At 48.5% G+C, this 22704-nt stretch overlaps 3 protein-coding genes; all 3 read left to right on the top strand.

Moving 5' to 3' along the window:
• The first annotated feature begins 4187 nt into the window (after positions 1 to 4187).
• On the top strand, positions 4188 to 7853 carry GSTUM_00007331001 (uncharacterized protein). XM_002839345.2 has 6 exons: positions 4188 to 4703; positions 4954 to 5083; positions 5159 to 5375; positions 5442 to 5558; positions 5655 to 6205; positions 6305 to 7853. The coding sequence occupies exons 1-6, from the start codon at positions 4439 to 4441 to the stop codon at positions 7221 to 7223; spliced, it is 2199 nt and encodes a 732-aa protein (XP_002839391.1). The 5' UTR covers positions 4188 to 4438; the 3' UTR covers positions 7224 to 7853.
• Positions 7854 to 10589: 2736 nt separating this feature from the next.
• On the top strand, positions 10590 to 11626 carry GSTUM_00007330001 (uncharacterized protein). XM_002839344.2 has 2 exons: positions 10590 to 10690; positions 10802 to 11626. The coding sequence occupies exons 1-2, from the start codon at positions 10637 to 10639 to the stop codon at positions 11444 to 11446; spliced, it is 699 nt and encodes a 232-aa protein (XP_002839390.1). The 5' UTR covers positions 10590 to 10636; the 3' UTR covers positions 11447 to 11626.
• A 6400-nt stretch (positions 11627 to 18026) lies between these two features.
• Positions 18027 to 22199, top strand: GSTUM_00007328001 (uncharacterized protein; the record flags this gene model as incomplete). XM_002839343.2 has 6 exons in its annotated part: positions 18027 to 18584; positions 18754 to 19110; positions 19233 to 19403; positions 19458 to 19709; positions 19759 to 19939; positions 20014 to 22199. The coding sequence occupies 6 exons, from the start codon at positions 18027 to 18029 to the stop codon at positions 21414 to 21416; spliced, it is 2922 nt and encodes a 973-aa protein (XP_002839389.1). The 3' UTR covers positions 21417 to 22199.
• Between the last annotated feature and the right edge of the window lie 505 nt (positions 22200 to 22704).

Below are 22704 nucleotides of genomic sequence, written 5' to 3'. Positions count from 1 at the left end.
GTGAACATCACTATGTACTGCGTGTCAATCTCAATGTAACGATCTAATCTCGAAAAAATGTGCGGATCTAATCCAAATGTGCGGATCTTATCTGATCCCCACCGAAAAAACTTTTCCCTTCCAACAATCTCAACCCCAAGCCCTACTCGTCACCTGCGCTTTCCGCGAGCAACACGCTTGCACTCTGCGAGCAGCCCAAATGGTGCTAGTGGTGTTGTCCGTTCTCCCCTCCCCCCCCAAAAAAAAAAAAAACTACCAGTACGGGTACTGTACAGTACAGTACGGTAGGGGACAATCTGTATCATGGAACCTCCTACGTGCTCACAATATCGGCAAGTTCCGTTTGCTTTCACTTCAGTGGAAAAAAGTGTTTCAGTGAAATAGTAGGACGGTGATTGACAAGATTTATAATTGCCAAGTTTCCATCTCCATCCGGTTATGGTTGAGTTGGAAGGTGGAAGGTGGGTGTGATAGTCTAGTCTGTCTAGCTGTTGTCCGTGAAATTTTATAGACTGCCCCCTCTAAAATAGTAGATACTCTGCTGCTATATAGTTCCTCGGAAACCGTTTCGCTAGCCCCTCTCCTTCCTTTAAACTCCGGTGTGGTTGGAAGCGAATCGTGATAAATGTTTGCAATGTCTGTTCTCGGAGACGCATCCAAAGGGTTAACTTATCTACGTAGAGAGAGGGCTATTGTTTTTGTTGGTGGGCAACCTATTGCTTTCGGGGTATGGGAATTTTTGCGGACTGCGGCCGTACCTGTACTGTGTATCTACTCGTATACGTGCTCTAGTCTTTCGTACGAGTGTTGTGCGGTGTTTCTGTAGTCAAATAGTGCGGAAGTGCGGTTCTATGATGAAGATGAGTGGACAAATATTATAAATGAATAAAGTTTAATGGAGTCGATAATAACCCCTTGCTGCCAACTTATGATCGTAGTGTAAATAAACCTTATCACGTATCACAGGCTCCTATATACAGTACTAGACTAGTCTAACCTCGGTTGAAGTTGACAGACTCGATTCAACTCAACTGACACGCTACAATATCCCGTGGATATTTTTGATCTTTTACTCTTTATTGCCAAATCTTGACTTATTCGAATCAATGGATTCCATGGGAGCTCGCGAAGAGGAATTAGTCCAGGAGTTGAAGGAGTATACTTCCTGCGACGTAAGTTGGTCTTATAATTTACTCGAGTGCCGTGTGATCGCTGGGTTTAGGCGTTGATGTGGAGAAGGTATCAGACGCACTCGTGAAACTTGGGTATTCTCATGGTGGATTTCTGTGCGATATTAGTACTCCCCCTCTCTCCTCCCTCTCTGCGCCGCTAACTCCACCACCCCACCGCCCCCAGCACCCCGCACACCCCTCCCCAAAATACCAATCATAGCCCCTGCAACCACAGTCCAGTTCACGACAAAGTCAAACACAACCTTCCACCCGAGCCCAACGTCCACCGCGCTCCCGGCAGGAGCCCATTTCGCCGACCTAATAGCCCCCGACCATGCCGTTGTGATAACGCAAAAGTGGTACACTTCCAACGCGCTCGTCGGCGGCCTCGTTGTGGCGAGAATGCGTGAACTGGGCGCTCCACTGGTGGTCGTGGACGGGCGGGTGCGTGACGTTCCGGAGTTGAAGCTCCCAGTGTATGCGCGTGGGACGAGTACTGTTGGTGCGGGGGCGGGGAGTAAGGTTGTGGGGGTAGGCGGGGAGGTGGTAGTTGGTGGGGAGGAAGGAGAGGGGGTTAGGGTTTGCGAAGGGGATTGGGTGTTTGCGGATGGGCAAGGGGTGGTCACTTTCCCCAAAACAGTATTGGAGAGGGTGGTTGGGTTAGTGAAGGGGGTTGTGCTGGCTGATCAGCAGGTGTTGGAGGATGTGCTTTGTGGGAGGGGATTGGCGGAGGCTTTTAGGGAGCATAGGGGATAGGGCTGAGATTGTCACCGGGTCCTGGGGCTGGTGGAGGGGGAAGAGGGACAAATACGAGTAAAGAATGGAAGAAGCAATACCGGCAGAAAGAAAGGGAGGAAGCTTACTTGTACTTGTATCGTACTAGTTACAGTACCGGTAATCCAACCCCCTCTTATCGCTAAACTACGGTACGGGGTTCTTTCTCCTATGTGACATGTTATCATACCTTGATGAGTTCTCTCTCCCTGACCTGAACTTCTTTGTTTCTCCACTCTCTGCCGATACTTTGTGTCCTGCCCCATCTATCACCAGAATCACAGAAAAAAAAACAAATACTCATACCGCAACCCTCCCATCGCTTAGCCATTCCTCTCTCCCATCCCACCAGTAGCCTCCTCCTCTTGACTTCAGTACGGTGCTCGAGCACAATGCAGGCGTAGCGGTAACCAATTCCAGCCCAATACCCACAAAACCAAGGTCCCATTGGTAGTCAGTGCTCCCGGAAGTGAAAATAATAACAAAAATGAGGAACGTGGGGTCCGTCCTAACCCAAGGTTTTCAGATACCGGTACGGTGCTCGTACGAGTACGGTACTGCACTGTATCCTTACGCTCGGGTCAAATTCGACAACACTATGCTCGAGCACTGGTGATTCCCGGGTTGAGGCGTCTCAGAGTGCCTATGCGAGCGGGCGAGACGCGCAGGGCTGCTGCTCGTGCCGCCTTAGAAATGGCCGGTAGCAGAGAAGCGAGCCAGGCGTTCATTTGGGTAACTCATTCAGTGGGGAGGTGTGTGAGAGGTGGTCAAGTGCTCGTAAATACCGGTAGGTTATGAGGATGGGGAGGGAAGTGCGAGTGTAGGATGTTTGTATTCTAGCACGATATGGTACAGTGCTCGAGTATGGTAGGCGAGGGTGAGAGGTTTCTCCCTCTTCACTCTGCTGCCGCCGGGTGTAGAGTGTTTGATGGAAGCAGGGTCTGGTTGGTTTACGAGGCAATATTATGATAGGATAGCGTTGCTTGTTCTCTTCCTCTCTTTGATTAAGGATTGATAATTATTGCTTGTAACTGCTACTGGTACTGGTACTCGTCATACAGCCAGGAAAGGCTGTGAGTACAGTACAGTACCGGCAGGGTAAAAATGTATTATCATACTTGTATGGGGCCGGTCAACAAAACCTGCCCCACTCAAAGTTCTCGGAGAATCCGGGCATTCCGATCAGCATCCGAGAAGAGAACCCCAAGAATAATAATCCCTCGTGTACTCCGGTAGAGAATTTATTTGCAAAGCCTATAAGGACTTTTTATCTTATCCCTACCCTATGAACGTGCCCGAAACCAACGACCGGAGTCTTGTTGAAAAGATGCCCAACATCTTCAATTCCAAAGCCAGCTAAGAGAGCGACGAACTTATATGATGGCGAGTTAGGTGAAATCGGGAAACCGTCGACCGGTTCCACCTCATTGTTTGAACAATTTCACTAGAGGAAATCGTACTCGTATTAGATCTCGAGAGGAAGCGTTCCCAGTTAAGAAATTTTGGATCGGGTTGGCCACGAGGTTAGGTTTTTGGCTTTTGGAACCAACAGGGAGCCTAAGGGAAGGGATATTTCTCTTTCCGTGAGGGGAGGAGGGCAGGGTGATTTTTTGGCTCTGTCGGGGTTCTGGGCCTTTGAAGGTTTCGTCAAGCTATAGTTATAATATCAGAACATGAAGAGCCCACAGCTACTTATTCCACCTTTACTCCAAGGTAACGGTACTGTACTGTACAGTACTTGGGAAGAGGGTAGCTCTTCTGAGAACCCACTATATTGTGTCGGTACTTGGCACCGTGCTTGCATGGTGCAGTATGTTGGAGTATGATGCATTTCTTGGTTGCGGTTATCACCCCAATGTTTCTCTTGCTCGTTTTGCATTTGCGAGCTAATTCTCCACCCAATTTTATGTATGCAAGCGATCATGGGGCAAATACCGTGGGGGGATGGCCAAAAATTGTATTTCTTATTCTTCCCGCTGTTCGGATACATTCAGTTAGCAGCCGTATTGCTGAAGCAACAAGTTGGGTAGCATGACATAGGGCATACAGCATACAACTCTCATCTATCCGTTGTGGAGTAACTTAACTGAGATTTCTCCTTTGCCCAAAGTTGTCTCTCAGCGCCCCCCCCCGGACGACTGGTTTCTTCTGCCTGGTTGTAACCACGCCGCCCTCCACCACACAATTCTTATGAGCATGCCCGTACCCCAAACCCCCAACCCAACCTGATCCCCATCGTTCTTTCCCACAGAGCAAAGCTCTTCCCTCCTTTGGTCCTCTTAACCACCTTTCACTCCAACCGCCACCACCACCCCTCAACTCCGCTTTCCCGCAACCCACTTTCGTATTCCAACACGAAGGGGAAAAAAAGAAAGGCTTTGCTCTAATCCCTTGTTCCTCCCTCCCCCGCCCGCGATAGGGCTTTAACGACTTTATCATCACCATCTTCGCTCTCTGCTGCCTGACGCGAGAGCGGATAAGTAATAACAATTATGGCTTCGAACAGTACACCTTCGCCTCCTCACCTTTCTACCCAGGAACTCAAGAACGCCGCTGCCGGAGTAGTATCGGAACCAGTATCGCTTCCTCGACCTCTCAGGAATTCGCAAAGCTTCAGGTTGGACGAAGGTTACAGTGGGGAGGAGACCCCTATCGTGTACGACGAGGCGAGCGGTCAAGATTTACGAACGGTTAGGGAGGGTGTGGACTTTAAGATTCCTCCTTGGATGGCGGGCTTGAATGATGCTCTAAGGGAAGGTATGCTAATTTTGTTTTCCCCATTTATCTAATTCCCTCGTCCCCAGCGCACCTCCTATCATTTTTCCTTTCTTGAAATATTATGTGAATGACTGCCTATTCCCGTATTTCGCTCCCTCTGCATGCTCGGTGGCCACTTCTGCCCCTAGTGATGGGAGTGTCGAATCCCTATCCCTTCTCTTTTGCCGCACCTTTTGTCAGAGCCTGGTGCTGTGTACTCGCTTTACCTGGTTCTAACAAGTGCGAACAGAATATGCCTACAAGCTCATACGCACCCTGCCCACTTCGCGTATTGCCTCACTGGTTGACCGTTTAGTTCCTATTCTCTATCTCGATTTCGTACAGATGCTACCCCCTGAACTGTCCCTTCAAATCCTGTCGTACCTACCCGTTCGCTCGCTCCTTAATGCATCTTTGGCCTCCCGAACCTGGAGGCGCTTTGCGCTCGAGCCTAGATTATGGAAAGATCTATACGAAGTGCAGGGTTGGAGGTCCAATGATTCGGAAATTATAAAGCTCGAAAATCAGCTGCGTGAGGGACCGGAAGACGACCTGAAGCAGCAGATGGAGGCGAAGAGGAAGGCTGAAGACCAGAAAGATGAGGAGAAGAATTTAAGGGATATTGCTAGGAGGAATTCGGAGAGATTTAGGAATAGCGTTGAGAAATCTGGTGTTGGGAGGTCTTCAAGCTCAAATTCTCCCGTTGCTATGGATACCGCTCAGGAATGGCCTTCCCAGACAACTAACACCGAGGTGGACATGAATAACATCACTCAGAGCACTGAAGGTCTAGACATGAGTTTCTATTCTAATGTATCTCACGATCCTGGGCCGATTCCAGGACAGGGAACCTCCGTTGCTCCCGGTTCTGCTGCCCCCGACGATGAAGAGATATTCTTGCCTTATACGGGCGCATCCAAGCCTTCGATGCCCCAGGAAACCTATCAAGAGCCTCCGCTTCCCATCGAGCCTACTTTGACTGTTCCTGGATACGGATCTCCCAGAGTCAATTGGGCATTTCTCTTCAAGTATCGAAAGCGCCTTGAGGACAATTGGATACATAATCGATATTCTACTTTCCAGATCCCCCATCCTGATTTCCCCACCGAAGGCCATGCTGAGTGTATCTATACCATTCAGTATTCCCCCAATTACCTTGTCTCTGGCTCCAGAGATCGTACTATTCGGGTTTGGGATATGAAAACTAGGAGATTGAGAGGTGAGCCGCTCAGGGGCCATACTGGTAGTGTCTTATGTCTACAATTCGATGAGAGCCCGGGCGAGGATATCCTGATTACCGGGTCTTCGGACGATAGCGTCATTATTTGGAGGTTTTCCACCGGGGAGATAATTAGGACAATCGAGAAGGCCCACCAGGAGTCGGTCTTGAACTTGAAGTTCTCAAAGAGGTGGTTGGTTACCTGCTCTAAGGATAAGCTCATTAAGGTTTGGAATAGACAGCAGCTAGAGACAACAGATCAAGACTATCCTTGGCATTCGAAGTTGCTATTCGGGACTGGTCAAACGATTCGAAGTCACCCGCACCACCCGGGAAGCCAGCGGGCACAAGCAGCGTGGGCCGTTCAGGATCCCGCAACTAGCTCTGGCTCTGCGCTTCGTAATCCTTTTGCTAGTGGCGCGTTTATTGGCACCAGGGCCCCATCAACGGGACCTGCGAAGACTCTTCCACCCTATACCCCTGTGCAAGTCCTTATTGGGCATGCTGCGGCGGTCAACGCTATCCAACTTCATGGGGATCAGATTGCCAGTGCTTCGGGTGATAGGCTCATCAAGTTATGGAACCTAAAGACAGGCACCTGTGAGAAGACTTTTGTTGGGCATACCAAGGGGATCGCATGTATCCAGTTTGACGGTCACACAATCGTTTCTGGAAGCTCCGATCAGACGATCCGAGTCTTCGACGGCAGAACCCAAGCGGAGATCGTAACCCTCTCTGGGCACCGCGCATTGGTCCGAACAGTTCAAGCAACCGAGAACCGCATAGTCTCCGGGAGCTACGATGAGACTGTACGCATCTGGAGAAGAGACATCGACGGCCAATGGACTGACAGCCACGTCCTCCGCCAGGGCGGACCAGAAACCCACCACCCCCGCCTTATCCATCATGCAATGCACCCAACAATGCCCGGCAACCCTCAACAAGGCGCCGTGCCTCAAACCCCGATCCCCCAAGCAGCCATTCAAATGCACCAAGTCCACACTGTTGGGCCTGCGCTCGCAGGCGCCGTGGCCGCAGCACAACTCCTACCAAACCCCCACCACCACCTCCATCACCAACCCCAACCACCACCACCTCCCCAGGCGCAGGCTCAGCAGCAGCAGACGCCGCCTACACATCCTTTACCTACGACCAGCGGTACCCACCGCGTGTTCAAGCTTCAATTCGACGCTAGGTGGATCATTTGCTGTTCGCAGGATAGCAAGATCATCGGATGGGATTTCGCGGCGGGCGATCAAGGCATTGTCGAAGCAAGTCGGTTCTTCGAAGGGGGGAATTGATTGATTGATTGATTCATCTGGGTGTTGTGATTGTCTTCTTTGCTTTCTTTCTAGCTAGCTAGGGTGAATTATGGATATCATTGTCCGATTTTTTTCGTTTGTCTTTCTTTCTCTACTCTTCTTACCTTTCTAGTAAGTCTCCTACGTATCATACCTACCTCATATTATTACTGGTTCACGGCCCGCATAAACATAACTTACTACACCCTTTTTTCCTTTTATTTCTTCTCATTTCTACCTCCTCTATCTCTCGTCCCGTCATGCATACCCTATTTTCGCAGCAAAAGAAATGGCGCAGTTAAAATGGATGGGTTGGTGTTTTTTTCCTCTTCCTTCTCCCTTCTTATGTCATGCCGGCACCATATCTACCTCGCCACCCTGCTATTAGCTACTAAACGCTACCCATACCGGTGGCAACTCTCGTTGTACTATCTCTCTTTGTTTATATTCCTGTTTAGTGAGGGGTTTCTCTTTCCAAGCTTTTTGTTTTGCTATAGTGCAGGGTGGTTTCTGCTGTTTTCCCAATCTCATTGATTTGACTTTTTCCTTGGTTAGCTTGGTGGTGGAAACGAATGGAAGGGAGAAAGAGGGAAGGATGGATGACGGGTTGTAGATAGTTGCTGAATTGGATATCGGTAGTATAGCCTTTGGGGGTGGGGGATTATGAATCTATGTTTATATTGTTATCACCCGTGTTTAACTTACCCTACTGTGCAGCAGTGGGATGAAGTTGGGGATGAGAGGATCACCCAGTGTCACCTGGTGTCACTCGGGTGGCGCCGTGGCGGATTATAGGTGGAGGTAGTTAAAGTAGGGGATGGTGGGAGTGCAGCGTGTTTACTCCTGCCGAGATAAGGTGGGTTATGGAAGTGTGATATGATGGCCGGGTGGTTTGGTTTGATTTGAGTGAATGGCTGCGCAAAAGCTCCATAGATAGCTTTGATTTAGCTGACTGCCACACATTTCTCCGCCGGACTACCGTGGGTGCATCTCATCTCTTCTCCCGGTGGCCGTGTCGGGGTGTTCAAGGGCTGAGGGTGCAATGGCATATCCCCAATGTTTCTCCGATGAAAACAAGTTGGCTCTCCGCTAAAGTTTCCCGGTGCGATGCGCGAGCGAGGGGAGACTTTGAATGGTGGCATCCGAAAAGGAAGGGGTGTTTCAGGCGCAGTGTAGGGAGGGGGGTGGATTGGTAAAGCACGAGGGCTCCCCCGGACGCCTCTCACTATCAAGTGAACTGTTGGTCTTGACCGCCTAGGGAATTTGCGATGGTGCCTTGTGGAGTGGTGAGCAGTGAGGTCGTATATAACCATTCCTACAGTACGGTATCCTTGGGGGAACTTGGGTCACACTAGTTACTCGCTTCCCCGCCGCTATCGACCCCCACGGTGCCCACCCGAAACCATGGCGAGTGCCCCACCATGCTCCTATAGTATTGCGATCCCTCAGCGCACTCCCAAGTCCCCGTCCCGTCGGAATCGCAGGCATGGCTAGGTAATCGCTGCCGGGCAAGATGCCATGGTCTACTAGGGGCACTGTACTGGAGTATCGCTCTCATCTGCGGTTTTTGTAGTTGTGGTTCTGGCTGGTATGGTTGGAGGTGTATGGGCTTTGGTTATTGGCGGGGGGGGGACGGTGGAGGAGCGCGGGAATGGCATATTTGGGGTCTTCCTGATTGGGTCTAGATCTGATGGTTTTTTTTTTTTCACATATGATACAATTAAATGTTACCGGCCAATTAGGGATTGGAAGGGTTCGGAGAAAAGTATTGATATTTTGTCAAATGTCGATGGGCGACATCTTAAGAAACCTCTCGATATCAAAGAGGAAGGCCTGCTCCTCTTATAGCGAGAGCTCAATGGGGTTACAGTAGCCAACCGGATATGCGGACAGGAAAGTGTCAGACATGGGACCGGATCAACCATACGCTATCAAGAGAGAATCTGGAAATCTTGAAATCACTCCCAACCCACGAAACTGAGCGCGAGTTCCCCTCGGTAGTGCCGGGGGTTTAAAATTCTTCATCCGGGGTTGTAATCTTGGCCTTTCGGTGCCACTCCAGAGGAATCATTTGAAGTGTGGAATATTATCGCTCAAAAAATCAAAAAATGTAGAACATGTTTTATATGTCCTCCCCCCTCCCCCCCCCCCCCTTCTCATACGAGTAGACCGCCTTCCCTTCCATTTCCGTGCAAGCGCACCCAAGTTCGAATGAGGCGGAAGTATTAATTCCCGCCTCTGAGAGCAATGGTGTACGTATCATGGCTTCTCAATCGGCCGCCAATGACGACGATGGTTGACACGTCTATTGGCGAATGTCTCCTCCTCCGAGAATATAAATAGGGGTTTTCCTATTATCTCCTTTCCATTCCTCTCCTCCTCCCTCCCTGTCCCAGAGTTCCCTCGTGCAAAGGCCCATTAAAGGATACAGGCACCATGCAAGCGAGTGATATGAGATGTTTTAAAATCGCCACAACGAAAAAATGAATCACGGGTGATTTTCAATGATTTCGATATTTACAAGGGATAGATACCTATGTTTCAGAAGAGCTCTAGTCAGTATTTCCCTCTTTGTATGAAACAGTACCTGCGGTCGGCCAGTTGGAACCCCCACGGGTTCCCGGTTTTTATAAAAAAAAACCCCCTCTTCCCCCTTTGGTGTTGTTTTTTAAAAAAAAAGTTAAAAAAAGGCCCTAATAACCCCCCCCCCCCCACACACACATACATCACTCTTAAAAAAAGGGATAAAAAACTAGACTCCCAGGGTGTAATTTTTACCAACACTCTTTCCCAACACTCAGTATTTATTTACTGGGCTAAAAATCCGATTATCACTATTTTTTCCTTCCTCACGAACCACCCCCCCCCCCCAACCGCTCGTGTTCCGTTTCGCTGCTCCGTCACCTTCTACAATCATCCAGATAATAATATTATGATAAATAAATCTCCACGGAACGGCATTGTCTTCACAATGACTCACTCGCGACCCACAATTGTGTGACGTAGAGGTTTCCCCCCCCCCTCCTTCCCCGTCCAAGGCCAAACCATAGTCTATGTCCCGTCCGCCATACATACATATCACACATACCGGCACATGTGTTAATCAGCGCGAGCCCGCGCTCCCCCCCCAATCCTCTTCTCCCTCCCTCCCTCCGTGCTCCGAGCCTCCGATCACGGCAGGTAATTATAGACAACCCCACCGCGCTCAGCGAATCATGTGCGATGCATGATAATGTATGATCTCCGGCGAAGGGGTGGTGGTAGGTGGTACGTGCGTCGGGGTGGAAGCGCGGGGGTGGGTGGGTAAAATAAATGGAAATCGTGGCAGTGGGGTGGGGTTAATTTGTTTCCGCGCATTTGTTTCCTATCACAGCGTCGGTGTGACCTATGATTAATACGGCGCATGGTACACGATGGCGTTTATCAGAGAATACCAAGAAGGTGACTTTGATGACATTGTTGAGATTGTGTGACTTTCCTTTTCCTCTTTTTTTCCTTTCTTTACGCAATAATAATAGGTACTCCTCTTTTTTGCGTGTGTGCTGACAGTAAGTAAAATCACGGGGGGGGGTTAACAGTGTAAACTTACAGCCCACCCATCGACACACTCATCTGCAGATATCCTCCCGTATATATACGCAATACCCTACATAAGGCTGGAACCCATCCACGCCTTCGTCCTCGATGCCGGCAGTTCAGACAGCTCGAGCGGGAGGCGGGTAGTCGGGTACATCATTGGGACCCCCGACACGAACACCTTCGCTGAACGTTACAAAGAGGCATACCTCCCCACCCTACCGCCCGCCATCGCCAACACCACCACCGCCGACACTCCTGCGACGGCCCAGGCCGACGATGGCGATGGTGATGAGCTGAGGCGCATGTTTGGGAGGATCCTCCTGAACCCGGAGGATATGCTGCATCCCGCCACCCCCGACTTCATCCCGTGCTACCCGGCACATCTGCACATCAACATACTGCCGGGGTTCCAGAGTAAAGGGTTCGGCGGGAAATTGATGGAGAGATTCTTGCGCGGGTTGAGAGCTCGTGAGACTGGGGTTTGCGGTCTGCACTTGGGCATGCGGCGGGATAATGTTGCGGCTGGGAGGTTCTACGAGAGGTGTGGGTTTAGGCTGCATGAGGAGTTGTCTGATGAGCATACTGCCTTGATGGTTAAGGGGTTGGAGGAGGTGGGGGGCGAGGGGGCGAAGAATCAATGGTAAGATGGGGAATGAAAGGGGGGTATTGGCCATGGCGAAAGTAAGGGTGATGCCATTGATCACCGTGGGGTCTGATAACCAGGGGAGAAGACTTGTACTTGTACGTAGGTATTGTCTACAGTAGGGGGAAGGCGAATTGTATCGAGGGTTCCTTCGCACGAGTACAGTACTGTGCCATACCGATATCGGTATCTCTCCATTCAGTATCATAATTATCAACAGATGCTCCATAAGATTACCATGATATAAAAACATCAATCAATCAATCAATATCCTTACAAACAAAAATCACGAGATGACCAACAGAAATTCCACCTCTGCTCCCCCCCTATCGTCCCCCCTATTCTAGATAACCCCATAACACTTACCAGTACTGTACCTATCTACGGTATCTAACCTTCAACAAACCTTATCACCCACCACCAAAAAAAAAAAAGAAGCCCCTTCCAGAAAGTCACACCTTCCCCTTCCCCCCACTCTGCAAGTAACTACTCGAGTATCTGATCAGAACTGGTTGGGTGTAGACCACTGAGCAAGTACCCGCACAAAAGTGCAAAAAAGCAACCATAACGCACGCAACCGAACCGAAAAAAAAAACCCACTCTCCAAGCAAAAAAAAAATTAAAAAAAATATGACAAAACCCCCTCTGAAACATTCACGCATTCACATGTCCAGAGAGTGAGTGACGTTTTCCTCCGCCCGTAGAACACGTCCGCGCGCGCTGGCCCCAATTGAACCGTCCATTCGTTGGTGAGGGATAGACGGGATTTGGCATTGGGGGTTTGGTGGAGGAGTGCCGGTACTGTATCTTATGGTTGGGTGTGGGAGCGGCCGAATGGAAGGAGGGAGGGAGGGAGGGAGGGAGGGGCGGAGCGGGTGCGGGAATGTGCAGATATGGTACCTTGTGCTGTACTCGTACGAGTACAGTACTGTACTGTACGGTACTTGAGGAGTTCGGTGTTGAGGGCTGAAGTGGATCAAAAAAAAAAGGGCGAGATGGAGGGGTTCCTGGACGGATAACATAACACAATACGTAGATCATAAATTCCGAGTTGTGTTAAGGGTGCACTATTAGACAGGGTAACTTTTACTGCCTGCCGTATGATACCGTATACCATCTACTCGAGTACCGGTACCGTAGTATAATCCATTTGTGTCTGAACAAATGCAAAAAAATCATGAAAGAGTGGTACAGTATCGTACAATCAAGCAAAACCTTTCCAAGGATCTAGTAAAAGCGATTTCATTTCAAAATCGCATGCCCAGAAAATTCTGAACGCTGATTCTTAGAGTATTCCTTCAGTAATGAAATAAAATTATACATTCATTTTCCTCAATGTACTATATATCCCATTTTAGCTACTGCATATAACTATCAGCTGTCTCCCGATATGATATAGGCAAAGCCCAATCTCATAATATAACTCCCACAAGCCCGCGATGATCTCTACTATTAGACGCCCAAAGATTGGGGCTCCCCGGTGGGCAACCGGTAGGAGACAGGAGCCCAGCAGGGACGAGAGCCGAAAAAAGAGAGAGATAGGACCCAAAGGGTACCTGAGAGCCCGTCCGGAGGAGATAAGAGCTCGCAGGAGATGGAGACCTACCGGTAGACAGGACAAAGTCAATGTACTTAAACTATTAAATTAATAGTCCCCCCCCGTTCTGGACTAAGAAGGAGCTAGAAAGGATGAACTGGCTCCAGTTTTGGTCTCATTTTGCGGGAAGCCTGTGCCAAGCACATCCTTGTACTCGAGTACGGTGCTCGTACAGTATGATACTAGTACTTGTTGCATACGGTAATGGGAGATGGGTCGGCACAAGTGGTATTCGGTGAAATCGGGAATGCACTGAGATGAAATGGGGTCGAGAAGTGCGAATGGGATGATAATGCATACTCCCTTCCTTCCTTCCCTCCTCCCCCGACAACGTGGGAGTGGGGGAAGGGGAAGGTAGTGGCTCGGTAAAGGGGAGGTCAGGTGTTTTTTCTTCTTTTTTTGATCCTTTGGGGATGCCGGTGCGGTATGTACCAGCACAAGTACTCGAGCACAAGCATTATGGTGGTTGAGGGAGGGACTGCAGGTGCGTGTGCGTGTGTGGGGGGGGTATGAAGGCATATGTGCGGGATTGCGGAGAACCCTTTTGGTGCGAAGGTCGGATTTGGGTAGTGGTGTTATTAGAGTGTTGTATTGTACGAGTGCGGTATCATCCCGGAGAAGTCGGTTGGTGCCGGGGAGAGGGGGTCGGAGGGTGGTGTGCACTGCGAGGTGAGCACTGTGAGGTGAGAAAGGTAGGCAGGTCAGTCGGAAGTAGACTACCGTAAGTAAGATGTCGCATTGGAAAGGAGAGATGGCTGGTTTTGGCTAGGGTGAGAGCGCAGTAGTTAAAGAAAGGGTGATATATCCTGGATGCTGGAGGAGCACGGAGGCGGCGAAAGCGGCGGTGATATCTTCTGCCATTGCGCCGCACTGTGACATCCCATTTATAAGTAAAGCTAGTATCACGATTAAATATGATACAATAACTTGCCCGCGCGTCCCCCGAAAACTAGCTAGTTGCTCGAATAAATCCGTATGATACAATACAAAACCATATATTCCTGATACTACGAGTAGACAAACAAACAGGCAGATAAACAAACAAACCCCCCCGGGCTATCTCTCTCCGAAGTATTCGTCTATCTGAAACCATGTCTTGTATTGTCTTGTCTTGAATCGGAGGATTTATTGATTGGTCATGTTAAACTTCCAGATTTCTCCTACCTATTTCTATTTACCTTCCTTCCTTCCTTCCTTGGTCCTTCTCACCTATTTTGACCACGATGGCTGTTGCCGAGGTGGTCCAATTACCGTACCGGTAGCTTGGTATATTTTCACTGGGTAGTATAATTGGTGGGAGGATTGGGTGAGTGAGCGAGTGGATAGATAAATGATATGGTAAGCACTGAAGGTGAATGGTACTAGTATGGGATAGATAATGCTGTGCCCGCACTATCCTGTACTAGTACTGTACTGTACGAGTACAGGTACGGTACTCGTACTCGTACGTATTACAAGTAAGTCGGCACAAGTCCGTCTCACCCATTAATTAATCAGTCCTCCGAGGAAAGGGTCAACCTTACCAACATCACGGGTTTTTCATAGGGCGAAGCACAATACCGGTCCAGCGCCAGTACCGGTAGACCTTGGCCCGCGCTTTTCTCATTTTTAGAAATAAGTTATCAGCTCCAATTCTCCATGCGGAGGCCAACTTACCGGTACCGGTACCGCAACCTGCCGGAATTCCCTTTTTTTCTACGCGGTAAAGTGAAAATTCCTCTTTAGGAAAGAGAGCTATGGGTGTATCGGGATTGGCTCGAGCTTAGATCTTCCCAATCGAAGCACAGCCAGTGCTGAGAATGGAAGAAAAATTTTCCGCTAACCACGCTGCGGGCATTGGATTGTGGCACGACAGGTAGAAAATACTTTATTATCCCTATGACTTTTTTTTTCTCGCAGTTGATATCATACGGTGACACAACTATGGCACTGTGGCCTCTGCACCAACCGCGAAGAGAAGAGGGAGAAGAGGGAGAAGAGGGATGAGAAAGATCGTTTCTTCTTTCTTTCTCTTATCCTCATCCTTTATGAACCTGAACCCCCCCTCTCCCCGCTCCACAAGGGCAAGTACTGTATGTACTGGTACTTGCGCCGATCGAGTTCACGATAGTGTATGATACCGTAGTCTAGGTGTCGTAGAACCAAATTAAAACTTTTGGTACCAGTCCAGGACAGTGTGATAAGGTGAATAAGAGTGGGAGTGAAAAAGAGGAAGGGAGAGAGCAGGCTTCAGTAAGTCTCTTTCTCTGCTCCGTTCCGTTCCGTTCTGTTCACCTGGTTTTCCCTATTCTCCTCTGGGAATTTTATTCTCTCCCTTTCCTTTTCAGAATACGATCAATCAATCGCTACCATATCACACAAGTACTGTACCCCCCCCCTCTCTCTTTCTATATTTTTTATTAAAAGGCTTCCTATTTCGCTTTTTCTCGAGAGGAGGTTTTTCCCCTTCTTCGGCTCATTCCTGCAGCTCGTCCCTCGCATCAGTCAGGTTGAATCTGCCGTAATCGTAAACCGTTCGGTTTGTTCACGCTCGGTCCGTCTCGGCATATCATTGTTCGTACTCATTCACCAGGAAACAGGCAGTAAAAACTTTTTCTTCTTCCCCGCCCCCACTGCCGGTGCTCGCTTTTTCTCTTTGTTTGTGGTGGGTGTTATGGAAAATATGGAGTGAAATATAGTGAAATAGAGTGAAATGGGAGGGAATGAACTCTTTGCCGGTAGTTTCTTCGCACAGACTTAAACGTTAAAAAAGGAAAGGAACGAAAAGGAAAAAAAAGTAGCGTCTTTCTTTCTCCTTTCCCTTACCTTCCTTACCCTTTTCTGTTTCTTTTTTTCTTTCCTTTTCTTTTACGAGCGCTGTTACCGTTTTTTCCATCCTTACCCTGAGAAAGGGTTGATTTTCTGAGCCAAGCGCAGGGCAAATAATGTGAAGCAGGGTTTGAGGCTGGCCTGAAACGACTTGCAGCAGCAACAGATCTACAGACGAAAGGGGCCGCACCCAAAAGAGAAAAAAAATTGAACTGACTAGATGGGTTTGGATTGCTGCGGCGGTAGTGAATTTGGTGATTTTTTGCAGGGGAGAAGGAGACCGAAGAGAGTACTCGAGTAGAGAAGGGAAAAGGCCAATTATTGTTAGCATCGAGAGGAAAGTTATTGAGTGGCAGAAGGAGAAAAGAGGGACCGAGTGATTGGATCGAGACTCGAGAGGGAGTCAGAAGTCAGGATCAAGATCCGTGGAGGGTTAGCGACGGATCGCAGGAAAGTGCGTACTCGAGTACAGTATCAGTTACGGCTCAGCGCAATAGTGCAAACCAGTTTCAACCTAGTGGGAAAGGGGGAAAGGAAGGGAAAAGTGCGACGTTGAGTGAGAAGAGAGAGGGAGAGGAGGGAGAGGAAGATAGGGTAGGTTACGGTAGTGATAGGATAAAGAGAGGTGCGGAGGTTCTAAAAGGAGTGGGAAATACAAGAAAGGAGCAGATTCAATTGGCTGCTGTAGTTGTCGTCGAATGGGAGAGCGGAGAGCACACTTGACCTGATCAACTCCACTTCCAAGAGCAGCAAGCAAGCACCTGGGGAAGGAAATCGAGCGAGCACTGGGCAACGCTACAATACAGTAGAGTACAGTATTTGCATCAAGCTAGCAGCATCACCTTCTCACCACCTCTCTCACTTGCGCGAGTCAAGGTCAGGAAGGAAGAAGAAGCCAGAGCAAAGCAAAGCAAAGCGGGAGGCAGGAGGAGAACAAACAAGCGTCCCGCATCATAGCAGAGAGGCAAGAGGCGAGAGAAACGCGAGAGAAACGGAGGAGCTGCAAGAGGAGGACAAAAAAACAAGAAGCAGAAAGCGAATCAGCATCGTTATCACCGCCATTATCTTCTACAGTGCTCGTACATACTTTTCGCTTTCCCTCTCATCACTTGCCTTTTTTTCCCATTCTACGCGGATTCCCTTCCATTAACGTATCATAGCTGCTACACTTCTCATTCCAACCTTCTGTCCTACTGCCTGTCCTCTCCTCCCTGTTGCCGTTGTTATTTCCTATTTTGGGGCCCCACCGCTACAGTACGGTACTGGGGTACACAACCCATCCACCCCCCCCCCCCCCTTTGATCCAAGTTACTCTCTCTCATCCAGTCGGTTCTTCGTTCTTCAATAACCAGAAACCCAGGATAGAGGTAACTGTTTCTGCACCGCACAACCCTCTCTACCTTTCATTTACCCCCCCCCCCAGTACCATCATCCAAGCGCCCGGCATCGACCGCCTTCGCCCGCCCCGCGCACGCAACAGCTTGCTATTTAAAATTCGGCTACACCATCAGTATTATTCTACCGGTATCACCCACCGAAGCAGAGAGGTTTGTAGTCTCTCCATTTTTTATTTTTTTCTACCGAACGTTGTGAGAGAAAAACGAAACGCAACGTAACCCGAAGGGAAGCGATCAAGAAAAAGAAGGACGGAAGAGAGCTCACGTAACTTAGACAAATAGGTTTTGAGATGTACGCTGATGCAGCGGTGGTAAGTCCCCCCCCCTTCTGTTTTTTTACCATACTGTACTCGTACCAGCACTCTCACTTTCTTTCTCTCCTTCCTGCTCCTGGTTCCCTGTGCTTGGCTATTTCCACAAGCCCCCTACCACCCGGACACAACCATCCCTCCCCCCCACCTTCCCTTCAATATCCATCTATTTGCTGCACTGAACGGTACACTTGCACTACCCCCCAGCCGCCGTTTCCTTCTCGAATCTCTTATCTTCTTTCCCATCCTTTCCTCACCTACCTGCTTCCTACCTTCTACCATTTTTATTTCATTTTTGCATCCATTGGAAATAACAGAATCAGCACGAAACGGCTGGTTTTTCTGTGGAAGAAAAAGCACGCACTCCCTACCTGAGCATAACTTACATAGCTTCCAACCGTCAAACTGACTTCAACCTCAACCCTACAGTTCGCCTCTGCGAGGCTTAAGCCCGCGAAGACACGGTTGATGACCGTTGAAATCGATCAAGCTACCCTGCTACGTGCCCAGACTGCCCCGGCAGCAATGAACGGCCATCCACAAGTTCCCATTGGGACACCATCCATCATGTCTTCCACGACTACTTTAGTTTCAAACCATAGCGGAATCATCTCGCCTACGACTAGTCTGATGTCGACGCCCGTCGGAAATGACTCGCTCATCAACAAGAAAGCAGATCCTGCTCAGGGTCTTTATCAAACCTGTGTGGCCTTGCGGGAGCGTCTAATGCTCGTACCCGATTTCGAGCAATTCCTAGAACCCCTTCCAGGTGCCCTCGAGGATCCGGTCTCGCAGCTTTGGAGGTGCTTTAGGATGGGGTCTAGTCTTTGTGTTCTGTTCAACGCAATGCGCCCAGTTTCTTTGATTGAAGATTCGCGATGTCAACTTAACCTTGGTAGCGCGAACGATTGTAAAGCGGCCACTTATCACTTCCTTCAAGGAATCAAGAAGGAGCTCAACATTCCCGACTCCGAATCTTTCATGATCCATAATCTCTATTCAGACGATACGAACGGCTTTGTGAAAGTATGTTTGTCTTGTCTTTTCTTTTCCTTTTTTTCCACTAATTTATTTTTATCTGGGGGGGGGGGGCATCGCGCCACAGTTTGATTCCCGCCATGCTTCTGGCCCCAACAGTTTGAATATAGTGCCTGTGGTCGGAAAATTACACTTTCCTAACGGTTTCGGAAATTAGGTCACTAGGACGGTTAGCAGAATCTTGGACGAGCTCAAGAAGCGGAATCTTCTGTTGAACAAGAAACCTTCCGATACCAATCGCAGTTCTTCAGAACGCAAACCGCTCGATAATAGAGCTCGTGTTGTGCAAGAGCTTGTCGATACGGAGCGTAAATATGTGCAGGATCTCGAAACTCTGCAGGACTACATGCGTACGTTAGAAGCCGATGAGGTTATCTCGAAGGATCTTATTCATGTTCTCTTTTTGAACTTGAACCAGCTTGTAGACTTTCAGCGCCGGTTTCTGATCAAAGTGGAGACTCAGAATGATCTTTTGCCGGAGCAGCAGAGCTGGGGAGCTTTGTTTGTGGAATACGTGAGTTGGATCGTTGTTTTTACTACCAAGGATGGCTTTTGATTGTGCTTTTGGTGCAGTGTCGGGAACCCGAAGAAAGACCACAGAATAATGGTGATCCCATTGGACGTCCTACATTCCAGGAAACCTTTGCTGTCTACCAGCCTTATGCTTCGAATTTTAAAAATGCCCAGGATTTGGCTATAGAAGAGAGGGCTAAATTGGAGAAGAAGCCGCATCCTGTTTATGATCAACTTAATGCCTTCTTGATTAAACCTATTCAGAGAGTCACCAAATATCCATTGCTATTGAGGGTGCGTTTGTTCGTTTGGTATTTGGGCTGTTCGAGGACCTAATGCGCTCTGTAGGATTTAATAAAGCAAACCGATCCTCTGGAAGCCGAAGACCAAAACTTACATCAGGGGCTCGAAGCAATTGAAAACATCAATAGAAAGATTAACGAAGCGATTCGAAAATCCGAGAATGCTGAAGTTGTCAAGGATCTTGAAGGTAGGGTTGAGGACTGGAAAGGGCATAAGCTTGAACACTTCGGGGAACTGTTGCTCCATGGTCAATTTTCCGTCATTAAGGGTGACCCAAAAGGTGACGTTGAGCGGGAGGTTTGTAACCTATAGATTTTTTGGGAACGGGTCTTTGCTAATGTTGTAGTATTATATATACTTGTTTGAGCGGATATTGTTGTGCTGCAAAGAGGTAGGCAAGGATAAGAAGCAAAATAGGGCAATTGGTGTCGGGAGACCGCGACAGGGAAAGAAGCGGACTATGCTGCAACTTAAAGGTAGAATCTTTATGCAGAATGTTACCGATGTTATATCCTTGGCAAAAGGCGGTAAGTTTATTCACCAACAGCCAAAGCGGTTGCGCGAGGGTTTTTTATATATATATATTGATAGTGGATTATAGGGTCATATACTCTGCAGATATTCTGGAAAGGTGACCCTGGTGTTGAAAATTTTGTTATTCGACACCCTAACGAGGAGCGACTCGCGCAATGGAATTCTATGCTGCAGAAGCAGCGAGAGGTATTCACAAGAGCAGGGACACCGGGTAGCCGTAACGGGGGTCGTACGGGTGCGGGTATGAGAGCAACTGCAACCACCGAGTTCGCTTGGATGGCCAATTCCGACGCCACTGATCAAGACAGAAGGAGTGAAGACGAGCGTTCTGAAGATGAGGAGGATGTTGATGATTCTCACGATACTGCCACACTTATCGGTACGCCGAGTTCTGGTTTCAATATGAGCCGTAACGGCTCAAGTACAAGTTTGAGATCGCGAGCAGCTACAAATGAGAATTTAATACAACCTCCGGCGCCAATGGGAAATCTCCCGGGAACATATGCTAGGCCCCCTCCAAGGTATCCTCAAACGAGTGTTCCCCATCAGCCCCCGCTTACCCTTAATACTGGTGTCAGCCCCATATCCCAATCCCCCGAACGAAATGCCTCCTACTTCTCCCCCGTAACCGAGACTCCCTTGACATCACGCACAAGTTCTTCGAGCCAATTCCCGTTCCCTCGACAAACATCGACTGGATACTATGAAGAACCGCACCGCTATGGGACTCCCACTATGTCTCGGTCCACGTCTAGGGAAGGCGCCGCAATTGCCGCAAGTCAGGCTGCCCAAGCTCAGTTTGCCCACCACCAAGCTAGCCAGCGCTTACAAAGACCCTCACTTCCAGGTATGGCCCCATCTGCTTCCGCCACAGCAACTTTGCAACAAAATCGAATGCGATCGGCCAGTAGTCCCAACATCCATCATGTTCCGAGTCAAGCACAGCTCGCCCGTTCCCCCAATGGAATGATTCCTCCCATGCCATCTGTTCCGTCGAGTTATGTTGCGTATAGCGGCGGTCCAGCTGTGATAAACCGAAGTCAGAACAACTCGCCCACATCCCCCAATCTATCAATGCAGGGTGCACCAGCCAGAAATGGCTCACCTGCAGTCCAGGACGGTCATCATTCAAAGCATAACGGTAATGTTGCAAATGGAAGTTCCAAATCTCACTCGCAGGTAAAACTTAAAGTTAACTTCGGCAATGACAAATTCGTCATAATTGTTCCCTACAATATCCCTTATGTCCAATTGATGGATCGTATCGAGCGCAAGGTTAAGCTCTGTGGGTCAGGACCAGAGATAGCTTCTGCTACGAATCTCAAGATTCGGTATCGGGACGAGGATGGCGATTATATCTCGATGATTTCGAATGATGATGTGCTGATGGCTTTCGATGCGCCTGGGGAGCCGGGGCAGAATGATAACACCGGAATTTCGGGAGTGGTAACACTTTATGTGTCGGTATAGGTATTCAGTATATTTCAAAGTCCAGGGGGTTGTGGAGGGTCTTCAATTGTGCATTGTTTCATTGGCTTTTGCTTTTCAATTATTTCTTGAGGCGATCAAGGGTGTGTGGCGTTACGAAAGTCTTTCTGAAGCTTTGTCGGTCGTTGTGAATTTACCAGTGACCCTCCTTTTTATTTTACTTGCCTTGCCTTTTCTTCTTGTTATATGTCTTATTCGCAATGTTTGGGGGGCAGATATCTTATTGTTCTCATTTATTTATTTCGCAATATCACTATTGGCTGGAATTGGGGAAAACGTGGCTTCGGATGGAATTCGGTTCAATATCAAGCCGGGAGGGAAGTTTTGGGGGAGGATGGTTTTTTTCCCGACAAGCAAGAAAGCAGGCAAGAGATAGCGAAATGGTAGTGGCTTTCGCTGAATGGAAATGGTCGGTTTGGTCTTTTTTTCTTTTTCTTTTTCTTTTTGTCTGTTTGTCTTTGACTTCGGGGCCAAACTGCAATTTATATCCATCCTCAGGCTCTCCAGAAGAGAAAAAGGAATTGCGCTTCTTCCATCTGAGATCATGGAATTTGTCTTGTGTTTATCTTTTTCTTTCTTTCCTTGCTTTTTCTTTGCTCGGACTGAGCGCTTGCTCCTCACTCACCTATTCTCGCTCGTCCCCTCATACCTGTGAGACCTTACCTGCTTACTCACTTACTCACTTCATCCTCATCATTCACGTTCACATTCACACTCACTTCAATACCCGGGTCACCGCTTCGGAAAGCAAAAAAAAAAAAAAAAGCACAAAAAAACAAGAACGATACAGAACAAGACATAAAACGGCCCGGTCGGACCATGCGCGTGGGAAAAAGATCTGCTCTTTTTTTCATTCAAAATTTTTTTTTTTTTTTTTTTCATTCAAAATTTTTTTTTTTTTTTTTTTCAATAAAGTCTTGGGTGTTTTTCCTTTTTACAAATTAAGAGATGGCTTCCTCGCGGAAAATTGGGTTTCATTACTTTTCTATTTGTATTTTTTTCTCTTTTTTGAAAATTTACTTGAGTAGTTTGAATGGATGGATTGTGAAGAAAGAATGGGTGGGGGAGTTAGGTTAATATACGATTTTATACCCGTTATTTGGTTTGGCGGGTGAGTGAAGGGGGATGGCTGTGGGAGGAAACGGAGCTGCCGTAGTTCGATATCCACATTACAAGTATCGTATGATACATCGTGGGCTTTGTTTCTTGGTTGAATTGTGCAAGGTGGGTTTTGTTCGTGTTCACGCTTTCTCACTCGGGGGCTCTTCTC

The sequence above is a fragment of the Tuber melanosporum genome (genome assembly GCF_000151645.1).
Source record: "Tuber melanosporum whole genome shotgun sequence assembly, scaffold_35, strain Mel28".
NCBI classification, from domain to species: domain Eukaryota; kingdom Fungi; phylum Ascomycota; class Pezizomycetes; order Pezizales; family Tuberaceae; genus Tuber; species Tuber melanosporum.
The sequence above is the reverse complement of the archived record's forward strand: the minus strand, read 5'-3'. Positions and strand labels throughout refer to the sequence as shown.